This window comes from Spea bombifrons, chromosome 4 (assembly GCF_027358695.1).
Source record: "Spea bombifrons isolate aSpeBom1 chromosome 4, aSpeBom1.2.pri, whole genome shotgun sequence".
Classification (NCBI taxonomy): domain Eukaryota; kingdom Metazoa; phylum Chordata; class Amphibia; order Anura; family Pelobatidae; genus Spea; species Spea bombifrons.
This window is the reverse complement of record NC_071090.1, coordinates 101,160,942-101,175,533: the sequence shown is the minus strand read 5'-3', so window position 1 is coordinate 101,175,533 and position 14,592 is coordinate 101,160,942. Positions and strand designations below refer to the sequence as shown.

Here is a 14,592-nt window from a genome sequence, read left to right as displayed (position 1 = left end):
GATTCTGCACATCCCAAACACCCCCAAAACATTCCAAACGGCCCAGGAGGTACATCTGATTTAGGAGGTCTATTTTTGGAATTAGGGATTTCTAAAGGCTATTACGTCATCTTTCAATAGACATTTAGAAGAAGCCTGCATTTCACACTATACAGAAACACGTTTTTTTTCTCTTTTATCGTATTATATTGTATTTTATTGTATTATATGTATTATTGTGGGATTTAGCGCTGAAGCACACGGTGATAGCTTCCTACCCAGCAAACGTTCCGAGCCCCCTAAACTATAGGATTGGAAATGGAGGGCTTTGGGTCTGAAAGAGGGACAATGCTTTTTAAAATCGGGACACTTGGGAGGTATTCCTCATTGGAACCACATTGATACATTGTGTCTTATTCATTTTATTTTTAAATAAACGTATCATTGGCTCTCAGTTTCTCAGATCCAACGTAAAAGACGATGTTTGATGGGACGCAGCATTTCGTTACCGAGCCGTCAAATTTATATGTTTTTTTTATTCTTTGTTAAAAAAAAAAACCCAGTAATTATCCAAAACGAGAGAGAATTAATTTAGGTTAGAGAGAGCTGCTGCCGGTGCATCCATCCCCCATCGGCCTCCCCCTCCCGTTACATACACCCACACAGACGCAGAGCAGGCCGCATCCAAACCGTTATTTTATTGTCAGAACCTGAGAAGGGAATTTCAGAGGAAGAAGAGAACAAAAATTCAAATATAATTTATAATAATAATAAAAAAAAATAATAATAAAAAAATACAATGAATGACGTGTCGCCATTGCACGCTTGCTGTTTTAGCACCAAACCCCTGAACGGGAACGTCTCGGGGTTTATGCGCAGTAAACATCATGGCAGACGATGCAAGGGTTTTTCTTTTTCGGGGATAGAAAGTTGTTATTAAAACCTCGAGCAATCTGTTTATCGAGCTGCGACATAATGAGGAGAAGAAAAAAACACCCACAAAAAAAACAAGACACACAAAAGGGGTTTTAAAACACTTCCTTATCTATCTCCATCTATATATTAGGAAGCAGATCTACACTACTTTGGTCCGTAAGGAGTTAATGTTTTGGGGCTGCAGTAAAAGTAATGTTATTTTGCGTATTTTTCGATATTTTTTTTTTTTTAGTTTTTAAATTTTTGCGATGCTTCTAATAAGCTTATCACTCGGAAATGGGAGGAATAATGGGTTAATCCTCCCACTGTGAACTAAAATCCCCATAGGTGGAGGGGGCAGTTAATATTTTATTATTTTTTCACCCCACTATTTGCACAAACTGTTACAGGAAAGATACCGGTTATTTTCAGGCCGGGATGACCTTCTATGGCTTCAAAGGAAAATTGCCACCTTCACGGCTTTTAGCCAAAATAAATAAAATTTATTAACGCTATCTAAACATTGTGCTTTTTGGTTTTCAGTCGGTTTGAAAGAGATTTGGTTCAAGTGTAAATTAACGTTTTAGCTCAGGGAGGCCAAGATCTGTGACAAAACTAGTATTTTTTAGTGTCCTGTTCTGAAATCATCTCCTTTCTCCTCTGCCACCTTGAAAAAGTCGGTCTGAGCCAATCAGCTGCCATCATAGGGGAGGAATAATCTAGCAGAACTGGAAATCAAAATGGCCGCTCCCATACTATACACACACAAGGGGGGGGTTGTTAATTCAGATAATCACCTATTGTGATCTGTAAACACCACTGCACAGATTTACTTACACAGAATACAATATACAGAAGCGTAAAATGTAATATTTCAGAACAGCAACAGAATTGCTTTAAATCTGGACGTAAACGTACGGCATTCGCGTCATAAGCAACATCCAACTAGGGTTGGTATCTGGCAGTGAAAACGGTACGGTCTCATACACTTCCATACGAAATGTTTTACTACCCCCTTCGTAATAAAAATATGCCAATGGCTGGTGGTATTTTCTTTTTTGCATATATTTCCCCACAATACATAGTCGTTTGCAAATCACAGTCCACGCGCACACACTTACACACGCTCGACCACACTTACACACACAGCATGTTTCAGTTCTCTTCCTCCTAATTCCAGAAAGAAAAAACAAACCTATGAAACAAAACAAAAAAAAACAACACTTTTTGGGTTTTAAAGGAAGCAGCAACCGAACTCATGAGCTTGCATGGCGTGGTCAGTGCAGGAGGCGCAGTCCGCTCCGTTTCAGCTTATTAATGAGGAATATCGCAGCGTGGTAACATGCTGCAGGAGACAGAGCATCCTGCCGTCGGGCTGGTAGCAGGTAAGGATAGAACTTTGCCCGCGTAGGGCAGAGATTTCAGTCCGTTGTAAAGGGAATATAATCAGAGCCACTTATCAATATGATAAGATAAACCTTCCAGGGACGGTTCCTTTCGCTTTAGTCCTTTGATTTTCTTCGTTATCAAACTGCTTAGAGCTCGATAGACGTGGGAGGGTGCCAAGGAACACTGAGAAAACATTGAAAGAACCTGAAGGAACTTCATGACGAGGGCAGAAGGTCAGTTGAATGCCAGGAGAAAGTGTGTGTGTGTTAAGTCTACGTATGATGCACTTTTCCACCTGTTTGTCTAGTAGCAGGGAGATGAGGCTGTGGTTTGTTCATAGGATAAGTAGCAGCAGTCAGCAACTCCGGCCCTTGGTATGTTCAGTCGGCGGGGAGGAATAAAAACACTGCACAATCTTCCCCTCACAGTCTATTAACGGGGTGGTCAACGTCCCGCTACCCTAGCTGTATCTGGCCAGAGAAGGTGGTCAATAGCAGCATAATGGAGAAGCCAGTGAGCAGGCCGGCATTCTGAATCAGGAAAGCGGTAAGCGGGCGGCCTCCTTCCTCATCTTCTTTACTGACCTCATTCATCTCTGGGAACTGGGGAGAGAGAGGAACAGAATCAGCCTCAAAAGGAGTGCCTTCAAAAAGGAGGCCACGTGATAAATGTACAGGAAAAACGCTGTTGGGGTTTTTTTTTTTTTTTGCTTCTAAACATAATAGTTTCAGATCCTTTAACTATTTTGGGGATGTATTTTCACAAATTCCAGGTTCTTAATTCACAAATTATGGCATTATTAGAAGAATTTAGTTTAAGTGAGTGTGACCTGATGAGGTCAAGTAAAGTTGGACAGTGGACCACTGAAAACGGCACTGGCTGGAGAAGAAGTGTCATCTGCCTTGGGATCGTTAAAGCGGAAGTCCCACGGAGAAAACGTTTTTTCTCCTTAGGCATAACCCCCAGTGATTCCAAAAAACCGCCATTGGTGTCGGTCATGTGATATTCTGGGTGACTGTTCCTGCTCAACACAACACTGAGCTGATTATTTACGGCAATGCTAATGAACTTTCATTAATCAAAGTGTCCAGGTGATTAACACTGAGTCATTCTATTGTTTATCACAAGGTGGTGTCAGAAGGAGTTTTTGTCTAGTAGACTGGGCTATGATGATGGAGCTGGAATACATACAAAGTGGCTACTTTCATTCTGATACTAGTAATAATTATTTATACAGTATCAATCAAAGGTTCATTAATTTGTTTTATTTGGGTTTGAAAGGTAACAGGACTATTTTACACCATTTACCCATCGTGAGGGAGGGGGTAGCTAAAAGTTAGCCACAATCATTCAGGTCATGAGAACACGAAGATCCCCACTTGCATGGTACAAACATAAGCCAGGCGTTCTTCTAGCTGGGATGTGACATCTTGTAGGACCTAAATTTCCTTCACAACCAACAAACTGAATTAAATAGATGATCGCGGTAACCCTAGTTGCTTTACTAAATGATCCTAATGGGGAAAAAGGAGTTAGGAAAAGGAAAGACTTTAACAGCTACACTTCTACTCACCATGTCAGCAAGTGCTATGTAGAGGAACATGCCGCCTGCCAGGCCAAAGATCCAGCTAGACGAGAAGTGACTCCCGGCGAGGATGCCAAAGGCCAGCCCGAGATAACAGCAGCACGCCGAGAGAAAGTTAAAAAACAGAGCCTGGGGGATACTCATCCCTGCATTCAACAGGATGACAAAGTCACCTACAGAGAGACGGCAGAGAAGACCAGAATAAGAAACAACTCACGGAGTCGTTACAATACCTACATAAAACGTCTTCTGAAGTTATTGCTGACCAGGCAGGGTCCCAAAAGGGTCACAAAAAGTGACTCTCGTACAAAGTCTGGGAAGTTGTCTGCCGGCAGACTATTCAGCTGGTTCCTACTGTGACGATCACCATTCAGACTCCGCACCAGAATCACTTTTTACACAGAACCCTCACTCTGTTCCCCCAACGGTTCCATCATCTGTTACCCGCTGCTCCCGCGTGATCATCATCCCAAACTCCTAAGGTGACCAGGACCAAAACTCGAACGGCTCAGGATGAAATATAACATCATACCAGGAGAAGACATCTTTTGTGTGTATTGTGACCCTGTGTGTGAGGTGTTGGTCTACATATTACGTGTTAATTTATATAGCTCCATCATATTCCGTAGCGCTGTACTGTGGCTAAACAGGACATAACAAGTAGCGCATCATAAATTGGACGTACAGAAACAAAAAGGTGAGGAGGGCCCTGGTCAAAGGAGCTTACAATATAGAAGACATATGGAGTGCGTTTATTAACTTGAATTAAGCAAGAGTTCAAGGAAACATGTGTTATAATTAGACGCAGTGACATTAATGTTCAGGTAAAATTATTATTAAACCATGTGATTGTTATTGGAATATAAGATGACGGCCTGTTAGTTACATATGTTTATCATGCTATCTTGGACCGACTGTTACCATCACACAGTTCCCAGGGTTGATTTGGCCAACTATATATAGCTTTCAACATACAGCATAGCCAGTTTAGAAGAAATATATATATTATAAAATAAATATTGAGGCAATAGATCCTTACCGAGCTCGTGGGGGAATTCCTCACACAGGATGGCGATGGAGGTGCTAACCCCTTGAAAGACAGATACTGTAAACGAGGCTCCGATCGCCAAACCATCGATGAAGTTATGAAGCCCATCACTTAGGGTGATCATCCACGCTAGCGTCCCGATGTCAGAGTAGCGGATCCCTTTGAGCCAGTAACAGGAGCTCTGCTGCCCCGGGAGATCCTGTGAAGTGATCACCATTCCCAATTAAATGAACACGGAATGCTAGAACACGGAATGCTAGAACACGGAATGCTAGAACACGGAATGCTAGAACACGGAATGCTAGAACACATCAGTGCAGCCGTACCTGAAGATTATATCACCATGCCCTCTAGGAAGACGGCATAAAGATGCAACCCTAGAAAACGTTAGCGCTTTGGACGTTGTTACATCAGTGCATTTATGGTAGGTTCTCCTATCTCTCATCGTTTACAAGCCACAGATACATCTCTACGAGACTCACCTGTACAGCTAGTGATCCAACTACAACTTTCTCATCCCCGAGGTGTGTGCGCAGGTCCGGCTCGCTGCCCCCTGGTGGAGGGATCATGTGATCTAGGTCACCGTTCTGTAGCTTCTCCGTCACCCCTTCCTCCGCGTCCCGTTTCGTAGTGTCCGAAGCGTAGTGACTGTGTCCATGCTGCGGAGAGAAGCCAGAGGAGTGAAGCCCCCTTTGCTAATAAACCCTTATCCGCCTTGATAGATAAACGGCAATATTTGGAGGAATTACCCATATACACGGGGGGGGGATGAGCACTTTGAGACACAGGTATGAGAATTACCTCAGAAACGTATTCAAAAAAGATCAGCATTTACGTCTCACAAAGAACAAATCCTATAAATTAGGATCATAACAAAAAGAGAGATGTGAAGATGTCACAGAGACATCAGGAACATCTAGTAAGGACAGCATGTGGAACTCATTTAGTCCCACCAATTCTAAATTACAAGTACCCTTCATATCAGGACATAAACAGTGCATCAAGAATGGGCTCAAATTATTTCACAGTCTACGTCTCCACATTTAAGATGATGTAGGAAATATAGAATTTGACGGCAGATAAGAACCATTCGGCGGTCTACTGTAGTCTGATTTGGGGATTCAGGATAACCATACACCTATCCCATGACTGTATAGAATTCATAAATGCATACATAATTTCACAGCAGACAAGAGACAGAGCAGGGGGTACCTCATGCTTCTGTTTGAGGATCATCTTCAGAACCTTCTCTGTAAAGAAGAAGAGGTAGAAGCCACCAAACACCACAGCAGACGTGGAGACGTAGGAGTCTTCTAGCGGGTTGAAGCCGAAAGCCTGTGGTAAAACGACGAGGTGCGGGTACAGCGAGTTAGGTTTCCTCTACAACCTAAATAAAGGCTCCCAGAGACAAATTAGATCCCTAGTTATCTGCTAAAGACACAACGCAGTCACCGCTACAGAGACGGCAAAACGGGAAGGGAGAGTGAAACGGACAGGTTAAAGATGGGAGCCCCGATTAGAAGACATTAAAGAGACAGGATAGGTAGTCTGTACACACAAATAACACAACACCCCCGTACCTCCACATTATCTACACAAATAGCCACATCCAAAACACACACATACACTCAGCGGTCACTGTATTAGGTACATAAAGTGTCATCTAAGAGACGACAATGGATCTATAAAACACCTCAAAACATTTTTGATTGGTGGTTCTCGAGGTAGTGGTCTATAATACTCATTGTATAGCGATGCGGAATAGGATGACGCTATATAAAACAATACATAATAATTTGATTGGTGGCGCTTGAAGTAGTGGTTCCAGCATCTCAGAAACAGCTGAGCTGCCCCCCCATACTATAGTCTCTGGAGCAGGGGTATTAAACGCCAGGCCTTGAGGGTCAGAATCAGGGCAGATTTAATTGATTTCCCAGCATGAGATCTGGCAGCTCAAGCAAAACGTTATAAAACCCAATGTAATCACTTGCGTTCTAAGAAATAATTTATCCCGGTTTGTTTGTAGCTCTCGAGGCCTGGGGTTTGATAACCCTATCCTAGAGTTTACACAAGCAGGCCGATAAACAAAAAGACTTTCGAGCGGCAAATTGTGGGAGAAAGCACCTTGGCTAATGAGAGAGCTCAGAGGAGAACCTGACATTTACTGAACGGGGAGGTGAAAAAAAGACCTCATAAAGTGGCCACTGAGTGTACATCCAAGCAGCTTATGTTATAGAACAGATCATGTGCCAATGACAGTGTGTCCCCATACCTCGGGGATGAGCTGAAAGAGGGCGTTGGAATATAAAGTCCCAATGGCGAGAGCAATGAAGAAGAGGAGTAGACGCTTGTAACAGGCCTTCTTCATGAATGGGACCACGCCAGCTCCCAGGAGGGAGCACAGAGAGATGACGGTGACACATAGGAATCCATAACCCCATACTGAAGAAGCCATGGGCCGGAGAGCCAAGGTACAAAGAAAGCATATAGCAGGACAGGGGGGAGACAAACACAACAATGAAACAAGAGGCGGAAGAGATACACACAGCGAGAAGAAGCGTGGGGATAAGATTGAAGGATGAACATAAGTGGCAAGTATGAGGAAAACAGGGAGAACAGACATAACCACAGAGAATTTTAGTGAAGGAGATGAATGAAGCATGACGGACAGGTGTGAATAGCGATACAGAGGACAGATGAAAGATCAAAAATGTGAGGAAGATAAGGGAAGCATGTATAGATATTAGTGAAGAAGAGATGAATGGAGTGAAACAGACAATGTTAAATGGAGTGTAGAACGAAAAGGCCAAAAAGTAAAGGGATGGCAAAGAGAGAGAGAGACAAATTGGGGATAGGGGAGTGGAGAAAGGAGAAAGACAACCAATTAGTGATTTTGATCATCCCAGATATCCATCTGACCATTCTAATGGATTAGCAGAAAGGAGAGCCTGTGGCAGCCGGAAGCCGTGTGTCACCCTGACATTGTTATGCAGCAGTAAAGCAGCATGGAGGCTCCTCTGGTGGCCACATCCCAACGTAATCACCCACGACATGTCACGCGATAACGGGCAGAGCACAGACTGCCAATAAATGATCGATTTATTTCTCTAATCTCACGTTCTTTGGCAGCCGTTTCTCACTGTACTCATTCACTTACCTTTACAACTAAGGCAGGCATGACCCAAGAGGGAGTACAGTCAAAGGCTCCAACCTACTTAAGCTGAATCAAGCTCTACGTCCCTTAATGCCCACAGTCCATGGATCTCATTTTACAACAATACGTACTCATGGACCTATAGGGCCACCTAGGGGTTATCTGCAGCAAGCCGTTACTCTAAGACACTAAGTCTAAAGCTCTTTAAGACTTGGTGAAGACAAATGTAAAGTGATTAAGTTGGAGTGGGAGGCAAAACAGAGCCCCCTCCGGGGGAAAGGGGTAACCCACGGCTTGTGTGCCAAGACTCTCCTGAATTAGTCACCCGTACTGGTGTATCTGAGCCACGAGTGCTCCAGACACAGCAGTAGGGGTATCGACATTAAGAGGATTAAGTATAACCATAACGTAAACCCATCCAACTGTCAGATCAAACAGGTGAGCAGAAGGTAGAGAACCAGGGATGGTTATTCTGCTGGAGAAGGCATCAATCAAATATATCATGGCCATCCACAGCAGAACTCACAGCCAATAATTGCACCCTGAAAACAAGAGAGTTAATTAGAGAGGTAAATTAACCTGCTGGATTAAATGGACCTTTATAAATCAAACCCCATCATCACACGTGTCCATCCTGCAGAGGATGAAGATGAGCAACTCTATGCATGAGAAGCCGTGCTTGTTACGGATACACACTGCAGTATGAACACAACGAACGTGGTAGATTGCATACAAGATATCATTTTAAATCAAAGCAACGCAAACCAGAGAAAATGGAAACTCATTGTTAGTGTCAGGAGAAGAGAGAGGGATCATGGAAAGAGCCCCAAATGAGACCAGGGGACATACTACTGCTGCAGGTGAAGAATGGCGTGTGTGTCAGGGATTTAACTGCACTGAGGTCCAGGGCCCACCACCAAAAAGTGTCCTATGGTAACCCAAACGATCAGACACCAAAGTGCGACCTCCCCTAGCGGGAAACATAGTATCGTGTAAACAACCTTTGTATGACAAATACATAAAATGATGCATTGATTGTGTAGTGCTTTTATAATAGGAATGCCTTAAGTGTGGCGGGCAGGTACTGCACCTCTGGGATCAACTGCAGGAGAGCGTTAGACAGCAGGGTACCGATGGACAGGGCGATGAAAAAGGTGAGTAGCCGGCGGAAGACGGGCCTCTCTACGCAGGGGGCAAAAAAGACGCCCAAGAGAGAGGCCATGCTGATCAGGGTGACGGCCAGGAACCCAAAACCCCAGACTGCGGGACAAGAGCACAGCGTGAGGAAACCGTGGGAGCACCGAGGAGGAACAGTGCGGAAAGAAGACATTAGGTAGGAACAACAAATTGAACAGGAAGGAAATAAAAGCAAATACGTTGTCAAAAATATTGCTTTTTTTTTTTTTAAACAGTTCTAGTTTTTGCATAATACAATGTTTTCAGGCAGTTGCATATTAGCTATTTGTATGTGTTCTAGTCATCTTACAATATTCTAAACAAACACCCCGAGTCCTCATCATACTGTTTGAGGTAAACAGTGGAATGGCTCTGTCTTAATCAACCAGGTCTGGCCTGGTGTTTGAGCCGGGAAAGTCAACCAAAATATCACATGACTCACAACAATGGCGGCCTCCAGGTCTGCAGATAAAGGAAGTTTAAAATGTCAACGCTCGCTGGATTTCATGCTCAAGGAGAAAACCTTTTTCTCTGTGGGATTTCACCTCTAATGACCTTCACCAATCCCTGGTATATCCGACTCAGTCAAACATCGATATTAAAAATAGCGACTGTGGCGGATAGTTGGGCGACCCTACTTTCTGAAGATGCATTCCTTAAAACCAGCATTATTTTTTTCCTCCCGTTTGTTCCAATATGTACAAAAGCCTGAGAGACAGGCCCTGCCTGATAATATAAGGTATTCATGAATGAGGAGATCATAATACACGTATTACGATAGGTATTTGTGAGGCTCTCTTCTAGAGTATTGCTTCTCAGAATTGTTCCAGCCCTCACCTGGATCTACTCAAAATGAGGAAAGGTGGATTAATCAGAGTCTCGATCTACCTCGCAGATCCACCTTTACTCACGCAAAGACATTGAAAACATTCACAGGAGGTGAGCCCTGAGGACAGACAGATAACGTAGAATCCAGCCAGGGAGGAGTAGAAACAAAGTTCATAAGCGCCAGAAAGTTCAAAAAGCACCAGGTCCTACAACACAGAACGAGAAGGCAAAGAAGGGAAAAAGAACAGAGGTGGAAGTGCGCAAACCCTCCGCTGCCATCATTCTCAGCCAACGTGCCAAATAAAAACTGAGCTAAACAGCTGGAGGCTTTGTTGGTATGGACAATATACAATGGAACACTTAGAAATGGAGATCTGTCAGAACATTCCACGCAAGAAAACGGTAACACGGCAGGTGCGTAAAAGGACCAGAAGCAAGTTGATTATCACCTAACAAGCGCCTGGTGGCTTTGGGAGCGGACAGGAGGAGGAGTGCGTAGTCTTACCTTCAGCAGGGCTTGGTCGCCCCTCCGCAACGGTCTCGTTTTGGGAAACAGGGCTTCCATGACAGGCCCCAGTCTCCAGCTGCTGCAGGATGGTGGGGCAGAAGCTCTGGAGACCCTCTGCGTCCACCACAGACTCGGACGTCAAATTGTGAGCAGCGAAAAGGACCGAGGAGCTTAGACACTGCAGAAATAACAGGGTTAGAGAAGAGCAGAGCATTTTATTAATGGAAAAATGAATATTTCAGTTAGCATAGTTTTATGCTATCTTGTGCTCTATAAATAATTATGTTTATTTCATGTAAGGGAGTTTATTAAACACAAACATCAAGCTAAAGGGTTGCTAGTGTGGGTCATATTCTTGATATGTATAAAAACCCATTCAAAACACTTTGAACATGTCAAAATTAGAAAAAAAAGAAAAAACAAAAAAAATATATATATATTATATATATTATATATATATATATATATATATATATATATATATATATATATATATACACACACACACACACACACACACACACACACACTTCCCATAAGATCTCTACAGATCACATGCTACGGATATTCAAGTAAAACATGTCAGACAAGGTATGCTATAAGATATAAAACCATTTATTTTTTGCAACAGCTATACATTCATTTACTATAAAGTATTAATTTAGTGTGACATTAAAAAAAAGATTGTGGAAAACTCTTGTGCCGTTTTTTGTTTTTTTTCACCCAAAAAGCACAATATGTTTTCAGGCTGCTGTAGTTCTAGCTCTGGAATTTTACCCAATCTACTAGACAAACACCCTGACCCGTTATCATGCTGCCCTTGGTAAACGAATGATTACGTCCTAATCACCCGGACACTCTGACTAATGAGAGCAAAGGAAAGGGTTTCATTGTACGAGCAGGACTTCATTAGCATTGCCATAAAGCATCAGCTCAGCGTGGTGTTTGAGCAGGAAATATCACATGACTGACAACGCTGGCGGCCTCCGGGTCTTTGAATTGAATTAAGACGCACATACACCACAGTGTAATATCCCGTCACTTTAGTGGTTAAACATGGGCTGGACTCTCAGAACTAATGTTAAAATGTCCTAGTTTTCAGTCTTTTCCAAGGTTACAAGCCTTTCACCTCTCAAGAGAGCGCGTATGCTAACCCTCCGAGTGCCAAAGCCAGAGGAAGACTACTAACCTCCTAGCTATGAGACGGCATCTCTTATTCCACCAGTATTTTCAGAATATCCGATTCACTCAACACTGCATATGCTTCTTGCTTAAGTGGATAGTGGACTCTGGTACTCAAACAGGTCAATGGAGGTCCAAAAGCAGTAAACAAAAAGGTCTCCTTCTCACCTGGGACATGTTTGTGGAGCCGCTCTCCCCTCTTCCCACTTCCAGTTTCTCCAGCAGTGACTGCAGCTGTGGCAGGGACAGGGTCTCATTTTCACCGTACCGGTGGAGAATATCTTGGAGGAAGGAAGCGGCACTCAGCGCATGGCCTGAGCCGGCGAGGGCATCCTCTGCCAGAGAAAATGGCAGCACGGCCATGGTGAAGACCAGAGACCGGAGAAGTGCCCATAATGTCTCATGAGTCATGACAATATCTAGAAGAAAAATGGAGAAAGTAAGAGTAAAGGCTAAACGGGACACTAATACACCTTAACTCGAGTGGAGCATCTCACAAGGGGCCCTGCCACCTAAACAGTACTTATAGAGCACAACCTGAATGGACTCTGGAGCAATGGAAGCCTGTTCTACGTAGGGATAAATCACGCTTCACTATCTGGATGGCTGATGGAGAAATGTTGGTTTGGTGGATGCCAGTAGAACGCCCCCTACCAGAACAATGGGTACTGTAAAGTTTGGTGGAGGAGGGATAATGGTCTGGGGTGTTTTTCAGGGTTTGGGTCCCTTAGTACAGTGAATGGAAATCTTAATGCTTCAGTGTACCAAGACATTTTGGACAATGCTTCCAACTTCGTGGGAACAATTTGGGGAAGACCCTTTTATATTCCAGCATGACTGTGCCCCCCAGTGCACTAAACAAGGCCTATAAAGACGTGGTTGGATGAGTTTGGGGTGGAAGAACTTGACCAGCCGCACAAAGCCCTGAACTCAACCCCATCCAACAGTGTTTGGATGAAGTGGAATTGAGATTGTCAGCCGGGGGTCTCGTCCATCATCAGTGTCTGACCTCACGAATGCCCTACTGGGTGAATAGGCAAAAATACCCACAAACTCTCCAAAGCCTTCCCAGAAGAGTGGGAGCCGTTACAGCTGCAAAGGGGAGACCAACTCAACATTAACGCCCATGGTTTGAAACCGGGATGTCCAGCAAATATGCAATAATCGTGTTTCACAGCTTGTTTTAAAGAACATATGCATCGTAGAGATATAATTTTATGTGCATCCGGTTTCACTGGTCCCCGTATTCCATGAGGGGCCCCATAAGCCCAGCGGGCCCCTGAGCCATTGCTTAATCTTCCTATACAGTAGCACCATGTCTGGCCATAAACTAACGTACAGATTATTTTCAACGCGCTGCACTGCATAACTCACAATAACCGCGCTGAGCTCGCAGAACGTGCGCTAAACAGGATAACAAGTTAACAACATTCGGAATAATAGCCAAATTATGTTTTTTTGTATAAAGGCATCAGTATGTAAAAGACTAAAGCCATCTTACAGCGTTTCTCTCTTACATCGTGCCGCAGCTTCAGGTTTGATTGTGAGTTCTGGTGGTTGCACAGACAGGTAAAATAGATACACAAGTTTCTAGAACGCAACGCTTAGCGGGGCCCATATTCTTCATCTACGGTTACAGTTTATAGTAAATAAATCACCATCAGAGAGCACAGAGGGGCTCCGCACAGAGAGACGAGGGGAGACCCTCGCCTCCAGCAGGGCTCCGCACACAGAGACCCTCGCCTCCAGCAGGGCTCCGCACACAGAGACCCTCGCCTCCAGAAGGGCTCCACACACAGAGACCCTCGCCTCCAGCAGGGCTCCGCACACAGAGACCCTCGCCTCCAGCAGGGCTCCGCACACAGAGACCCTCGCCTCCAGCAGGGCTCCGCACAGAGACCCTCGCCTCCAGCAGGGCTCCGCACAGAGACCCTCGCCTCCAGCAGGGCTCCGCACACAGACCCTCGCCTCCAGCAGGGCTCCGCACACAGACCCTCGCCTCCAGCAGGGCTCCGCAGAGACGTGGGCTGCCCTTCACTGACAGAGGGCATTGACAGCCATACAAACCAGCACACATTTGTTTGACAGACACACTGACTCTGCAGGTAGAGTGAGTGCAGTCAGTAACACACCGGCCACACAGCCCGCAGGGAGACAGTCCCATCACAGTCGTTAAGGCGACCGGTTATTAGCGAGGAGGATAAGGTGACAGACGGACTTACAGTGATCGCAGCGCAGATAGCAATCGGCAAATCCGGGACTGTAGCAGCAATCCGTGCCCAAACAGCCTACACTCCGCCGGTTCGCACACTGCTCACGATGCGCACCCGACGCACCTCATCACGGCCTCTCGTTCTTCTAGCAACGTGGAGATCAGGAGCTGCTTCTTTAAGCCTTGACGTCACAGCCCGTATAACCCCACCTACATTCCGTGACGTCTCCAAAGGGGGCGGGTACATGGTCACCTGTACAGCAATGAATGGAGCAGAGAGCGTGAGCCGCCCACTTAGCTCTCACCTTCTCATTGGCCAAAGTAAAGCACATGATGCAGAACGCGCATAAAGATTTATTGATGGTATTCTGAGAACGGATTTCTGCGGGAAAACACAGAAGGGAAACCGGCGCGTCTCTCCGTTCTTTTTCAGCATTCTAATCGCCCATCGGTTTTTTTTTTTAAACCTGAGGATTGCCACACAGCGCCGAAGAGTAAAAACCGGCAAACATTCTTACTGCGAGAGCGTACACTCTACTGCTCCATATCCCTAAATACACACACACTATATATATATATATATATATATATATATATATATATATATAGCACACCA

The 14,592-nt window shown here is 44.6% G+C and overlaps 1 protein-coding gene across 2 annotated transcripts; it reads right to left on the bottom strand.

Annotated features, from left to right (window-relative positions):
• Positions 1-1,943: 1,943 nt before the first annotated feature.
• On the bottom strand, positions 1,944-14,117 carry SLC39A14 (solute carrier family 39 member 14). Of its 2 annotated transcripts, none has more exons than XM_053463059.1 (9): positions 13,987-14,117; positions 11,933-12,183; positions 10,580-10,760; positions 9,161-9,330; positions 6,129-6,251; positions 5,399-5,575; positions 4,908-5,115; positions 3,857-4,041; positions 1,944-2,885 (listed from the first exon to the last, which is right to left on the bottom strand). In XM_053463059.1, the coding sequence occupies exons 2-9, from the start codon at positions 12,173-12,175 to the stop codon at positions 2,739-2,741; spliced, it is 1,434 nt and encodes a 477-aa protein (XP_053319034.1). In that variant the 5' UTR covers positions 12,176-12,183; positions 13,987-14,117; the 3' UTR covers positions 1,944-2,738. The 2 variants fall into 2 exon arrangements, with proteins under 2 accessions (XP_053319034.1, XP_053319035.1); XM_053463060.1 differs by lacking the exon at positions 9,161-9,330 and adding an exon at positions 7,189-7,358.
• Between the last annotated feature and the right edge of the window lie 475 nt (positions 14,118-14,592).